General features: G+C 33.8%; 3 protein-coding genes across 3 annotated transcripts; 2 read left to right on the plus strand and 1 right to left on the minus strand.

The window, feature by feature from the left end:
- The first annotated feature begins 3,227 nt into the window (after window positions 1–3,227).
- Window positions 3,228–7,633, plus strand: LOC146134585 (uncharacterized). The gene is made up of 2 exons (XM_083396942.1): window positions 3,228–3,381; window positions 4,251–7,633. Exons 1-2 carry the CDS (start codon window positions 3,234–3,236, stop codon window positions 7,493–7,495), a joined length of 3,393 nt encoding a protein of 1,130 aa, XP_083253068.1. The 5' UTR covers window positions 3,228–3,233; the 3' UTR covers window positions 7,496–7,633.
- A 502-nt stretch (window positions 7,634–8,135) lies between these two features.
- LOC146134586 (leucine-rich repeat-containing protein 72-like) lies at window positions 8,136–10,723 on the minus strand. Its single transcript, XM_083397389.1, has 6 exons — window positions 10,687–10,723; window positions 10,423–10,622; window positions 9,987–10,147; window positions 9,177–9,266; window positions 8,708–8,883; window positions 8,136–8,423 (listed from the first exon to the last, which is right to left on the minus strand). Exons 1-6 carry the CDS (start codon window positions 10,699–10,701, stop codon window positions 8,277–8,279), a joined length of 789 nt encoding a protein of 262 aa, XP_083253515.1. The 5' UTR covers window positions 10,702–10,723; the 3' UTR covers window positions 8,136–8,276.
- A 278-nt stretch (window positions 10,724–11,001) lies between these two features.
- Window positions 11,002–11,689, plus strand: LOC146134587 (dynein light chain roadblock-type 2). The gene has a single exon (XM_083396698.1). The coding sequence runs from the start codon at window positions 11,108–11,110 to the stop codon at window positions 11,396–11,398; it is 291 nt and encodes a 96-aa protein (XP_083252824.1). The 5' UTR covers window positions 11,002–11,107; the 3' UTR covers window positions 11,399–11,689.
- Window positions 11,690–14,230: the final 2,541 nt, after the last annotated feature.

The raw sequence follows: 14,230 nt of genomic DNA on the forward strand, positions 1-14,230 counted from the left end.
TAGCTCGTCGACTATAATTTATAAAGTCCTATTCAAAAAACATCATAGGTTTAATAATGTATAAGATAAGAAGTCAACTATAATTGAAACTTGGCATTATATGTTTGGCATTGATTACGTAACAATAAAACTATTATGCGTAACAATCTATTGTTTCCAAATAATCACAGAAAAAAGTGAAGGTAAAATAACATTATTTTAATAAAACAATTTCAAAGCAAAATGTCGTTCGATAACTCAGAAAGTATAAAAAAATACGCGTACGTTGCTGGATTTGTAGCAGGCTACGCACTTGCATCTTACATAACTATATCAATGTTGGAAAACAAGACACACAAGAACATTAGAGGTTCGTAGCAGCTTATGGCTGAAATTAGTCGGCTAAAGCCAAAGTTTATAAAATTACAATAAAATTAGCCATAACCTTTATAATCGCACCAGAGCCGATATTCTGTACCAGGTAGTAATATAGTGCTAGGGATATATACTAGTTTTTTTTTAGCAATTACAACCATACAAAAAAGCCTTTTTATTTAGAAGAGATAATTTCGAAAAATAAAACTTCGTATCATATATTTAAGCTCGATATTTTTAATTCATCCGTTTATCTTACTTAAAATACAGTTGTTATTGCATTAGGTGCCAAAGTTTTTTTTGCACAAATATCGTTTTTTTTATAAATAAAATAAAATAACCACAAAATAAAGAATCCCTCCAATATTTGGTTCGTTAAAAAAACAAATGACTACAAATTCATGCCAAATTTCGGGAAATGGTAACTTGGTGGTATTATGACGTAATCGTTTCTTAAGGAGTCCGCTAAACATCCTTGAAACCTATTGTTTGGCATCAGTTGGTATGTGTAGTGATTTAAATGTTAGAGCAATAAGTTTGATTTTAACTTTTCTTGTTTTTAAATTAACGGGGCCCGCCTTGAAGACTGAAGCACTGGATATTTCTAGTTGTCTAATTTAAAGAATTAAAGTAAAAAGCGGCTAATTCTAATTCTAATCTAATTTATGGATAGCTAGTGTTCTAATTCTATTTTTACTTTAATTCAGGTTTTACCAAAATGCTACTTTTTCCAAGGGTATTTTTAGTCTTTCAATGGAAAAAAAGAATTTAAATTGATGCTCGTTGGTCGTAATTTTACAGTCTGAAAAAAAGCATAGGCTTTGCTAAAAAGCGCCAATATTAGCACACGAATGTTTACCATTCGCGTTATAAGCATTATTAATCTATTTGGTACAAAAGGTGGAGTAGCGCTGATTTAACACTAGAATTAACCGTTTGATTTTGTAATAGTTTATATCTCTGCTTAGGTAACTGTTAGAATATTGAAACTTGCTGACTTTTCTTTACTCTGTATCACGTAAATCTTTAGTTCATTAGAATAAAGTTTCAGGAAACCACGAACAGGTTTGCTACAAATCTACTTTTGTGCCTTACAGGTGTCGCAATAAGCGTTGCATGTGGTGGTTTCGTAGTGCTGTCGTCCATTGTGCTGATGTGTAGGGTGCTGTACGTGAATGGCGTTTGCGATCGACAGGTGGGCAAAATAACCGATCTTTGGCATGCAAGTCCACACACAGTTGCACAGGACTCGGAAACATAAGGAAATCAAGTTGGTAGGTTAACTATAGGCGAAACTTGTGGTTGAGTCCATTAGAAGTAAAGAGTAGCGTAGGGGTGTCTGATAATACACGATCGGAGCCGATAACCGTAGCAAAGTGGTGCCGATGCTAGGCTTGTATCGGTGGTGAGCCGATACCATTGCCGCCATTTTTTGTGGTATTATTAATCGTTTGCAACCTTAAAAGTTTTTACAAAATAATAAATTGAAAATCGAAGATAACCATGCTACTAACTCTGAAGCAAATGATGAATAACAACCTGGCAAAGATTACCTTTGTACATTATAATGTGAACTGTAGACTGTTCAAACAATATAGCAAATTACATCATTGTATGTATATAAACTGTTTCTATTATTGTTACTAAATCATTGTGTGAAACTTTCTTTAATGTTTTTTTTTGGTCGAAAATGTTTTTTAAACGACATAGCGTGCATAACGGGACATTAATGTGCAATAGCTTATTGCAAAAGGCCTTAAAGAAATTATCCATTTTGTAAAATTTCGGGCTACTTCATTGGATTTGCTGTGTTCGCAATATGATAAATAATTTACTTTTTTTAATTCCTTACTCGTAGATTCCTGAACGAGATTTCTCCGGCGAACATCTACAAAAGCCTCGTTTACTTCAAGTGCAACGCCAAGTGAGAAACGCAAAACTGATCAACAGCAAAAACGAGAAAATCTAAATACGCCGGGCCATGATATGTTTAGCCCCGCGTACATTTGTGCCTTTTGTGTCGCTTTTCATATGATTTGTAAAAAAAGTAAAATCCGATGTGTTAGAGACAGAAAAAAAGCTGCTGCACAGTAATTAGCAGAAGGGAAAAAAGTGGATAAGGAAAAGTGCTCGCTCCTTACGCGTGCACTGTGTTACAATTTGTTTTATTTAAGGCAATTAAATTGAGTCGTGTAGGCTACTATAAAGGATATAAATTGAAGTCATAGATAAGAACAAAGCTATTTAAAATACGATTTATTATTTATTATAAACTGTAACAACGGGGACGGGGATAACAATAAACTAGTCGATTTATGGGCACAACATAAGATGTCTATTCACGCAAATGTAAGGGGAAAAACCTTGTTGCTATGCTTTTGAAATAAACAAAATTTCAAGCCGACTGACAAATTGCTTTTATAATTTGGCTAATTGCTGTTTAAATATTTGGAAAACTGCAGAGAATTAAATTAAGTTTGGCCCTAAAGTTTCCCTATTTAAAGTTTAAAGGTTTTTCATGAATTCCTAAGTAGAAGCCTTTTAAAATGTAACCATGGAAACTTAATGATTTTGAATTGTTTTAAGGGGTAATTAATTGGTCTGAAGAGCACACTTAAGACGTTATTCAGCTCAAATAAAATCTATTTTTTTTGTTGTGGAAGTTTAGAGTAGCGTGGGTTTTCTCATAATGAATAATGCTGCAAAGTATCAAGTACTTTATGGTTAGTTAAATGAAAATTTCACGTTTAGGTGAACTAAACTAGTAAGTACCTTATGGTTGGTTAAACGAATTACTAACATGTTGGACATTTGAAGTTAACTTATTAAGTACATTAAAGTAATATTTTGTCATTATTAGATGTAGAGTTATCTTAAATATGTCTGAAATATATCTAACTAACAACGAAGATCTGAATGGCAGCCTTACTGAACTAGAGAAGCTGCATTTAGCAAACAAGTTTGCCAACCAAGTATTGGAGAGAAAGCAAATCTTCTCATTTCCTTTATCAAGAAACAATAAACCAGGTTTGTAAATTAAGGTCATATTATATGCATATGTAATGTCCTAATGTTTATGTATTTATTTGTGCAAAGATAATAAAAAGTAGCATAATCAAAATGGATTGGATAAACCTTAGGAAGAAGCTATTTACCCAGCGAACATAATTATTTTAAATTAATGAATAATCACTACAGTGTGTACTGTATGCAGACCTGGCAAAAAAGTAATTTAAATGTCTAAACCAAGTTCTCAATGAATAACACACTTTGACAATATAGTACATTTTGTAAAACCGAAAATCCAATTAGAATGAAAATTAGACCTTGAAGGCTATATAAATTTTGTTTGAATTATTGACATTTTGCTCTAATTTGTTATTAGATAATCATGAAACATTTTTTTAACCCTAACACAACCTCATATTACCAACCCAACCTTAGCCAAAACCTCTACGTAAAAGTCCTGTAAATAAATTAAATAATACTTAAACCAACACACCTAAATGTTAACCCAAATAAATGTATTAATCACAATGTGTCGTAACCGAGCAAGTTGGGTAACTTGTCACTTCTAAAACTGTATACAGACTGTTTAAGTTTTGGCAACCTCGAATAACATTATATTATGCTTCTATATTTTTTGTTTGATTGAAAAAAAAAACAAATTTCATAAATAATACAATTTGTTTTAGGGCATAATGGTTGGGGGTTGTAGTAAGACATAATAAGAATATCAAAACCCATGCAGAAGTAGGTATCATTTTAAACTTTTAGGTATCATTTTAAAATTTTTTTAAATCTTATTACGATACAATTGTGTTTGCCACATGATCCGCATTTTTAAAGCTAAAAAATGTTATTGATGTGTTACACTGAAGCTCATTTATTTTCAGAGGCACCAACTGTTCAAGAAAGCAATGGTATGCAAAGCACAGAACCAAGTGACGAGCATCCACATGATGTCTGGGGGGCTTCAACCTTCTTAAATAGCGATCGCTTTCAGTTTGTCAAAAATTACCTCGACCGCACCGAACGCCTTTTACATTTTGATGAACAACACAAGCAACTGATCAGGCCTAGTTCGTACGAAGCTGTTCATTCTACAGATGATCTACTAAAGCCAACTTTAACTCCAATCAGTGAAACTGAAATATGTGACAGCAATCCTGAAGGTGGTAATTATGCTCAGAATTTTCAGATGGAATCAAACCCAAAACAAGATGCTATCACCAAAAATCAGAATGTTTCGCCTGAAACCACAATTAACATAGCTGCATCATCTTCACGTGATTTTAGTCTCAATCCTTTATTTTGTGAATCATCAGTTGATAACGATACTACATCCACTGATAAATTTAATTTACCTTCGACTGCAAATCATGATGGACTTTCACAATCTATGAAATCATTGTCAGGTGATATTGATGTGACTGTTGAAAACCTTGCATTTAAGTTAGGTTCAAGTACTGATGAAATGCTAAAGACTATATTTGAAGCTGATAACGAATCCTTGGCAGAAAGCAATACAAGTTTTGACACCTTAACTAAAAGTGATCTATCATCTGAACTACTGCATTCGGGGAAATCAACTTTAGATAAAGAGGACCCTATAAATATCAATAAAGATCAAATATACTTTGAAAATCATTCCCCAGAAATTAATAGAGAACCAGAAAACTTTGGGTCACCAGAGGCTTTTAAAGATGTTGTGAGAAAAACAAACATAAATGCAACAGTAGAAACACCAGGTCAATCGTTACTTGCACATCAACCTATGTCCTTTGAAAGATTAAAACTAACAAATGAAAAAGAACCATTTTCAAGTGTTAAAAGTGTTGACTACAAAAATGACCAAAAATATGTGGCACATACAGCTGAAAAAGTGGAACTATGTGTAGAGGTAAATGATCCTTTTGTAACCCATGATACAGTCTTACACACACACAGGGGCACAGTTAAAAACGAAGAAACCATTGATGTGTTTACCAACGCTAAGGTTAGGCCCAAAGATACAAGTTACCAAAAAGCTCAACCAGTTTATTGTTGGTCAACTGAGTCAAGCCAACTAAAATCACCGAGAAATATGAATGTTTCTTATCCCAATTTGCAATTGTCTCATTTTGATTGCTCAGTTTGCTCTGCGAATCCCGACTTGAAATGCTTAACTCTTTCCAATGCAGAGATTATAAAACATAACTCAACTAAAGCATCAAGCGACATAATTTTGCCTCCGGTAAACACTGCACAGTTTGAAAAACGCATAGATAAAGATGTTTCGTCTGGCACACCACTTTTGAACCTTCTAATGCAAAGTACTTCGTCAAGTGCCTTTTTAGATCAAAGAAATGAAACTGAAAACTATGTCAACAAAACCATATTAGATTCGGAAAATGACAAGAAATATACAGCAGCAAATCAAGTCAACGATAAGTTGCAAGTAAGTTTTGGAATGGTGGAAAGCCCTTTCACCAAAAAGGACATAAACATTCCGAAACTTAAACTTGAAATGAGTGAAAAGGTACCAAAGCCGCCACCGAGTAAAATTCGCCCTGTACGTCCGAAAAGTGCCGGGTCAATAAGAACAAAACAAATTCAGAGGACTTACGAATTCACCAACACCAGTCCACAGGCAGATGCTGATCAAAGCAAGCGAAATACAGACAAGTCTCCCAGTAAACGAAAACAGCGACCTAGCAGTGCAGGTAAAGTTGCAGAGCTGCAGAAATCGACGAGCCCGAAAAGAGTTTGGAAAAAGTCGAGCATAGCCTGGAACTCCTATGGCAAACGAGAACTCAAAACGTGGTCCTCTGTGAATTTGTCTAAAGAACCAACACCACCTAAAACAGAGAAACAAGAAAGAAAAATGGTCAGCAGAACAACTCCTCTCTTAAAAAATGGCCTAAGTAAATCATTATCAAATAGCGTGGGTTTGTTTTCTGACAACAAACCATTTTCGAGTTTCTCGCAATTTTATAATGCTATAACCCTGTCTGAATTCCCCGATGAAATTATTCTCCTTATATTTTCATACTTGTCATTTAGCGACCTGGAAAAAGTGTCCAAGGTGAATCAACGGTTTGCCCAAATAGCCAACGACTTTATTTTGTGGCAAAACGTCAGGGCGAATGACGTTAAACTCTCAGACGGCTGGCTTGCCAAAATGGGTCAAAGAAATCCAAAATCCTTGGTTTTAACCAACTGCTGTGGAAATTCAGTTACAAACCAAGGATTGAGGAACTTTTTTAAGAACTGCAAATCGCGCCTGCAGTCGCTTCATGTTTCTAGATGCACAGGACAACAAATGGGTGGAGATTCCATCCTATTACATGCATCTTGTCACTGTCGTTGCCTTAAGAGAGTCATTATGCCTTGGAGTTCAACAACAAACAACGGTCTATCAGCTATTTGCATGTCATCAAAAGGACTCGAAGAAATAAACATTAACGGCAACTCTTCAATCTCCGACGAAACTTTCAAGCTCATTTATGAGAAACATGGTAAAACACTTCAGGCTTTGGAAATTTCCGGATGCTTTTCAATATCATCTAATTCACTTTGTCAATTGAGCAAAATTTCCAGTAACCTTAAAAGGCTAAATGTTGGCCTTTGTAGCAAAGTGACAAACGATTGCTTGACATTTGTAACTTCAAGACTTCACCTTTTGGAGCATTTGGACTTGCACGGCGTCAAAACACTCACAAACCAGTGCCTACTGGGAATTGTCACCAACTGTAAGCACCTAACAACACTCATACTTGCAAACTGTCAATCTATTTCAGACCAGGGTGTTTTAAGTGTTGCCGAACACTCACCAAATCTGGTACATTTTAATGTTGCCGGTTGCGCTAAAGTTAGTGACAGTGGAATTGCTGAATTTCTTCTTGTTGCAAAGGCGATAAGACATCTGGATGTTAGTAGCACCAGTGTAACAAAAGTTGGTGTTGATATGGTTTCGCGATACTGTTTAGATCGCTTGGTAACACTAAAGTTGAGTTTTTGTAAGAATATCTCGCAGTCGTGTTTGCTAACTTTGCTTGCGAAATGTCAGTCATTGACTTCCTTGCACATATATGGTTGCAAGCGAATTAATTTTCCAGCTTTGCTAAAAGCAAATAAAAATGTGTGCATTGAGAAGTAAAAATCATTTGTGCCTTGCTGACTTTTTAGGCCTATTTTTTTATACAAATTTTGTATTTTTTACCTTATTAAAGTGATGTGAAGCCATTGAATTCTTCATATATTTATTGTGTGCCAATGTTTTTATACTTTTTTATTTTGTCACTGTGCTTTATTTCATTTGTATTACAAATTATGAAGCATTTTCTATTCATTTTCAAAGATTGTTAAGAAAGAAGCTTTTATATTATGTTAGTCTCAGCATAAAATTAATTAAAAAATACAGAAAGGGTGACTTTACTGGCAGTGATATATTTAGTTTCAAATCAGGGTTGCAGAGTCTGTTAAAAGTAACCTCAGTCAGAATATGGCCAAATGTGCATTTTTGCTAAATCCGGTTCTGACTCTATCGCCTGTACAACCCATTTACATAACTTAAAAAAGGTTGATATTCAGAAATCCACTCATATGGCTGTCATATAATTTATCCGCCCAGAATACATGTTTGGATAACTTTCACTAATGGATGTTGGAATCTTGGTAGTCTAACTTGAGTCCCGAGTCCGACTCCACAGCTCTGATTATACAATATAATAGATTGCCAGAATCATACATTACTATGGCATATAAGTTAACTTGTCACACAAATAAAATTGAACATACAACTTTAACACTAAGTTTATTTGGCACAAAGCAATAGTTTCTAGTGTTGCAATGTAGTGTTCTAAAAATGGAAACATGATATTGCGATAAAAAAACTTGGCACGTTCAGTTGAGTAGGTAATACATAAAACAAAAGGTAATCAACGAAACTTCACAGTTAGATTTTGTGGAGGTGGCACTGTCTGGCCAAGACGTCTTTGTTCGGAGTTTGGCACACGCGACCAGTCCAAAGTTGTGTATTGCATAACCGATCGACGACTTTCTAAACTTCGAGATTGCAGTTTTGCCTAAAAAGTGTAAAATTGTGTTTAAAACACTGAAACAAAAATTCAATGTAGGTTAGTAGGTATATGATTTGGGGTAAGAAAAATTTCTGAATACTATACATTGGCATGTTTAGCAAATATAAAAAACTGCTTACTAAAACAACTAAAAAAGAATCATTCTTTTAAATTGTAAAACAATAAAAAAGTCAAAATATATTATGGAAAAAGGAGTAATCATTAAAAAAATAATATTTATCACACTATACTACAATTGGTTATTTTAATATCATTTAACCGTTTAATACCAAATTGAAATGGTTGGTTGGACCGATAGGTTTGTACTCTTCAAATTGTTTACGCAAAGTATGCAAGAGGGATGGGTTTATGTCTGCACGCCTTCCGAATGCAACTGATGCTTTAATGGCTTCACGATTTCCGTCATGTACTTCTCTAGCTTGCTTTCTTTCACTAGCAGTAACCTCTGAAAGTAAATTACCAACTTTGAACAGTAATAATCAATACATAATATTATTTAAAACACAAAGTCATGGTATTGAGTTTTAATTACTAGTTTCCTTGGAATTAAAAACCACAAAGATTCACACAAATTCTCTAAAAAGAATACTTATTTTTATACTGGTTGATATTTGTAAAACAAAATGCATAGTTCATTATTCAATGCATCGTAAGTCGTGGTGTTTTCAACAACTGTTTTATATTATAAGTCATTCAAATATGTTATAAGCAACCACAGAGATCTGTTCAGAAATGTACCTTGTCTGTCTAGCAACTCCACAGAAGGTAAAGTATGTATCACCAGAAGTCTATAACCATGCTCTTGTGCAAGAGGGTTGTCAAATAAATCTAACAACAATAAAATATATTATATCTACTTTCATATGTTTTGAGGTGAAATAGTTCATGTTACAAGAATGAAAAATGAAGACGATATTAAGTCGAGGGAAAAAACACCAACAAAATTGTATTCTTAGTCTTCAAATCTTTTATAAAAAGCATAAGAGATCTCTTAAGTTGTTTTAAACTTCCATTGACTATTAAATATAACAAATCAGGCTCTATTTTTATTATATCGAATAGGCCAAACTAAACCTGGTATATATATATTTGTGTCTTATGTTTGGCAACAAAGAACAGTTCGAAAAATGATCAAAACCCCTTTTACACAATGAAATGTTAACTTAAGTTTAGACATGTAAATAATGAATTTCTTCAAATATTTTATTTACAACAATTTGAACTTAATATGTATATGGAATGGAAGTTTTATTTACGAGATGTGATATAATTGTAAGTCAGAACTAACATGTTTCTGACACTAGTGTTTTTCAAATATACCAACTTTGTAAATGGCTGTATTTGTCTAATTCTAAATAGGGTATTCAGGTGGCACTATATAACAACAAATTGTAATAAATGATTTCTACTTTAACCTGATGAAGTCTGGTTGCGCGGAAGCTTTTCAAGATTGTAAAACAATTTGTCGTTGAACAGTGCCACCTGATTACCCTTTCCAAATATAGTAACTGAATATATCTCTCTACAATGACCAAACCTACTGCTCACTCAAGACGCGTAAAGCCTGAAGTGGAATCAGTTCCTGAATCACATCTCCTAGACTTGCAAGTTGGTTCTTCTGAAGCATGAGAACTTGCAAGTAGCGCAAGTGGGACAGAGTGCCTCGGATGTCACAAATTTCATTGCATTGCAAATATAATTCAGTGATCCTGCCGAAATAGTATCTTAGTTTAAAAAATTAATAAAATAATAGGCACTGGTCTAAAATCCTACCACTTTTTTTAGCTTTGAATTAAAATTGCAAACTGGGATAATTAAATTAACAATTTGAACCTTCAACCACCCGAATCCAAAAGCTTACCCACCCTTAACCCAAATAGTATGCGTTGATTTAATAACTATTTGACCGCGTGGCAGGATTCTAGAAGATAGATCAGCGCCAAAAATGTTACGATTGAAATATTTGTAAAAACGATTTCTTTACCTGAAGTTATCAGCTAGAAATGGCTGGTAAGTTGCTTTCGTCAGCAAATGGCGCAGTTTATTTGAATTAAGCCATAACCTTTGCAGCAAACGAAATCTCCCGAGATTTTTTACTGTGCGCAAATTGTGTTTTCCCAGATACAATTCGATCACATTAATATCTTGCTTCACATTTTGCCGCTTGAGAATCTCGTTTACAATCTACAAAAATGCAATGAGTTTATTTTTAAGGTTGTTTAAACGAATTTTTTACAATTGTACAAACCTCATCGCTTGACATTTTGCAAGTTATTAAAGTTCTTCTTTTTTCAGAAAAGGCGTCAAAAATCCGCTATCACCATAGTAACCGACTTAACAGCGTCATCCAACGGATAACCACAAATTACTTCAACAGCAAACAACTTTTATTTAATTTTAAATAATATTAGCCTAATTATAAATAAATTATCAAACACAGTTAATATTAGAAGTAATTTGTTACTTAAATGATTTATACACAATAGGATTTTTGAAAACTGTAGAAAATTTATTTCGGTTTGCGGCTGTTAGTGGCAACTGGTGGTAAACAGTCGAAGTTTTTGTTTTGCGGATTGCGTTTGTTGCTAAGCCTTTTCGAGATTTACCGAGCTTCATCGTTTAAAAAAACTTGTTTGCGTTACATTTTTTGACTCGAAAACAACCGAAAAATGTCGGAAGTCGAAGAAACAATCAAGCGAATCCAGTCGCACAAGGGAGTGATCGGTATAATCGTGGTGAACTCGGAGGGGATTCCGATCAGGACGACTTTGGACAATTCGACCACTGTCCAGTACGCGGGCCTGGTTCATCAACTGACCATGAAAGCACGGAGTACGGTCCGCGACATCGACCCACAAAACGACCTCACTTTCCTTCGCCTGCGATCCAAGAAACACGAGATAATGGTGGCACCCGACAAGGAGTATCTGTTGATTGTCATTCAAAATCCTTCCGAGTAGCCTTGGACTGTTTTACGTGATTGCTGTATTTTTTGAGTTTTATGATGTATAGGCAGTGTACAAGTTTTCGCCATTTTTTTGTTGGCTTGGTGTTTACTGAGGCTCAAAATCTTTTTTGCATGTGCTTTACTGTAATTGATTACCGTACAAGCAATTTTTTTCCTGGCACAATTTAACTGATTGACTTAAAACTTAACAAACTTAAAACCCAACATTTTGGGTTGTAACATATTGGCAAACTGCTATGATTCTTTTGTCAGTATTCTTGACAATTTGACATAAATTGTTGGAATTTAAGTTTTACTACTTCCATACATATATATATATTGTTGTTTTGTGTCATTTTTTAGATCACCTCAAAGATAAGTTGAAGTAAATAAAATTTACTGCTTCGTATAAAAAAACAACTGTTACTTCAAAATTGATATGAACCCCACAACCACAATCCAGATGCAAAGGTTGGAAATCCGTACTCAACTGGGAAAATATCCACATATTTAGGTAAAACTTTGTTTGTGGACAATGATATCTTTGTGCAAATTATTTTTATCATGCAGATTTTGTATAATTGAGACTTTTTAATGTGAAAAATTTTTTTCAGGGTTCAACAGAAAAAAAGAACAGAAAAAATGCATTGATAGTGCATTCAACATGACAGAAGTTCGGTAGTAAGAGGGTTCATCACCAATTCAGCAAGAAATGTTATTGTGATTATGTTTCATGTTTATGTGTCGTTGATCTAATATATCTGTGCCAAGTGTGTTCATAAGTGCCTGGTATTTCTCAAAAAGTCTCAACTTTTGTTTTTCATGGAAACCATAATTTGTTATGGGTTTACTTTTCTTTGTAATATATCTTTGTGAATCTTAAGTTATTCTTTGTGAGTTATAGATTAAGTACATTTTGCAAATAAAAGAAGTTTTTTCTAACGTGACACAGATTTTGTGATTATAATCTTCTTTACTTGTCTTGAAATCCAGACTAATTTAAACGAAAAATAATAATCAAAAGCAGCTCCTCTATTAATTGTAATTCTTAACCAACGTTTGGGCAACCTATTCAAATCACCTTCTTCAGCATAAAACATGAAAAGACTATAAATTATTTATTTCAATAAAAATAGCTGACTGTCATTTTCTATTGCAAAAAGATGTCTTTTTAAGAATGTTGAATACTATCAGTGTTGTAATGATTTGACTTAGGCTTGTGTCATTTAAAAAATGAAGCACTATTCTTAAGTGTTTTAATTTAACATTTTTTCAGTCAAATAGTTTATTTATGTCACTTTTTATAGGTAAAAAGATTTGCTTGCTATTTGCGAAACATTGCAGAAATGGACTGAAGTTGATAATTTTAAAAGTTCAACATTTATTTTGACTTGGACTTGAAGTCATATTGAAATGACTTGTTTAGAACACTAAATACTGGTATTACTGTAGTTTATAGTGTGGGATTGAACTTTATTGAATGCTTTAATTTTGTCAAATAACTGAAAAGCAACCACCTGATCATCTTGTGATACAAAATATTCCCAAGAGTACCTAATCGAATTCAGCAGATACAAGTAGACATTCTCTTAAATTAAAGGGTCTTTGGTAAAAAAGGGAAAAAGTAAACGCCCACAATTCAAACGTTCATGTTTCAAGATTTCCAGTTCCTAAGAGAAAAAAACCTAAACAAATATGCTTAGTTGGTAAGCAGAAAAAGCCGTTATCGAATGTTGGCCTATGTTGTGTAGGCAGGGCTAAAATACGACCCCTACATGTTCCTGTGTAATCAAACCAAGTTTGAAAACTAAAACAACTTCAAACGCAATATTACGAAAACGCTGTTTCATGGCATTACGTCATCGAGTGAGTAAATCAATTAACTCCGCCATATAAGCCGAAAAAACTTAATTTTAAAGTTTAAATGTAGCCACAAAGCAAGTTAGAATATATTTAGGTGTACTTACGAAACATTTAACAAGGCTAACAAGGTGTTTTTGGTCGCCATTTTTAATTTTGTTCAACGAGTCCAGAAAAGACTTCCGTGTTTCATGCAAAACCAGCGTAGGTTTGTTTACGTATGGAATCGCGTTTAGTAGCTGACGACGTAATGCACTTTGGCCTAATGTTATCAACAATTAACGCAAAATGAGCCTATATGTTAAACAAGGACATAATACCACTGAATTTAGACTTTGATAAGTCACTATAGCTTTTGGGAAAGGTACCTAGTTTTAGCCTTAAACAACAATACATAGTAAAGACACAATTGCCAATTTGTCTGTTTACTTTGTTGTTCCCTGGCAGATAATGTTTGCTACTGTTAGGAATTCGTCCCATTTTTTCATTAGTCAGAAATCGTATAGATCATTGGTGTAAAAAGTGTCTTTTGAGTGGAATAACATGTCCATTGAAAATATTGAGAATGCTTAACGAATTTATAGGCTTCTCAGAACTTTTACAGCAATGTATACAAATTTTGTAGTCTGACAGAGTACATAATTAGCTTTCTAGAAATTATAAAAATAAAAGGATTAGCCAGTCAATTCAGTAATATTCGGCGCTTGTGGAGAATCCCACCACAGTTAATAAATCAACGCACAATATCAAGGTTAGAGTGCGAGTTAGCGTTTAGGTATCGGTGGGTCAAGTATTATTATATTCATTGTTTAATAATAATACTTGACCCTCCCTAACCCAAACAATGTGTGTTGTGTTAGGATTCTAGACCAGTGTTTATTATTCTTTTCTGTTGTAAACTTGGTGTTAATTTTTGGCACTGGTCTAGAATCCTACCACATTTTTGCCAGGGGGTTTATATTGCTGTCATTATTTTGGTGGGTTT

This window comes from Ascidiella aspersa, chromosome 9, assembly GCF_963924565.1.
Source record: "Ascidiella aspersa chromosome 9, kaAscAspe10.2, whole genome shotgun sequence".
In the NCBI taxonomy this organism is placed as follows: Eukaryota; Metazoa; Chordata; class Ascidiacea; order Phlebobranchia; family Ascidiidae; genus Ascidiella; species Ascidiella aspersa.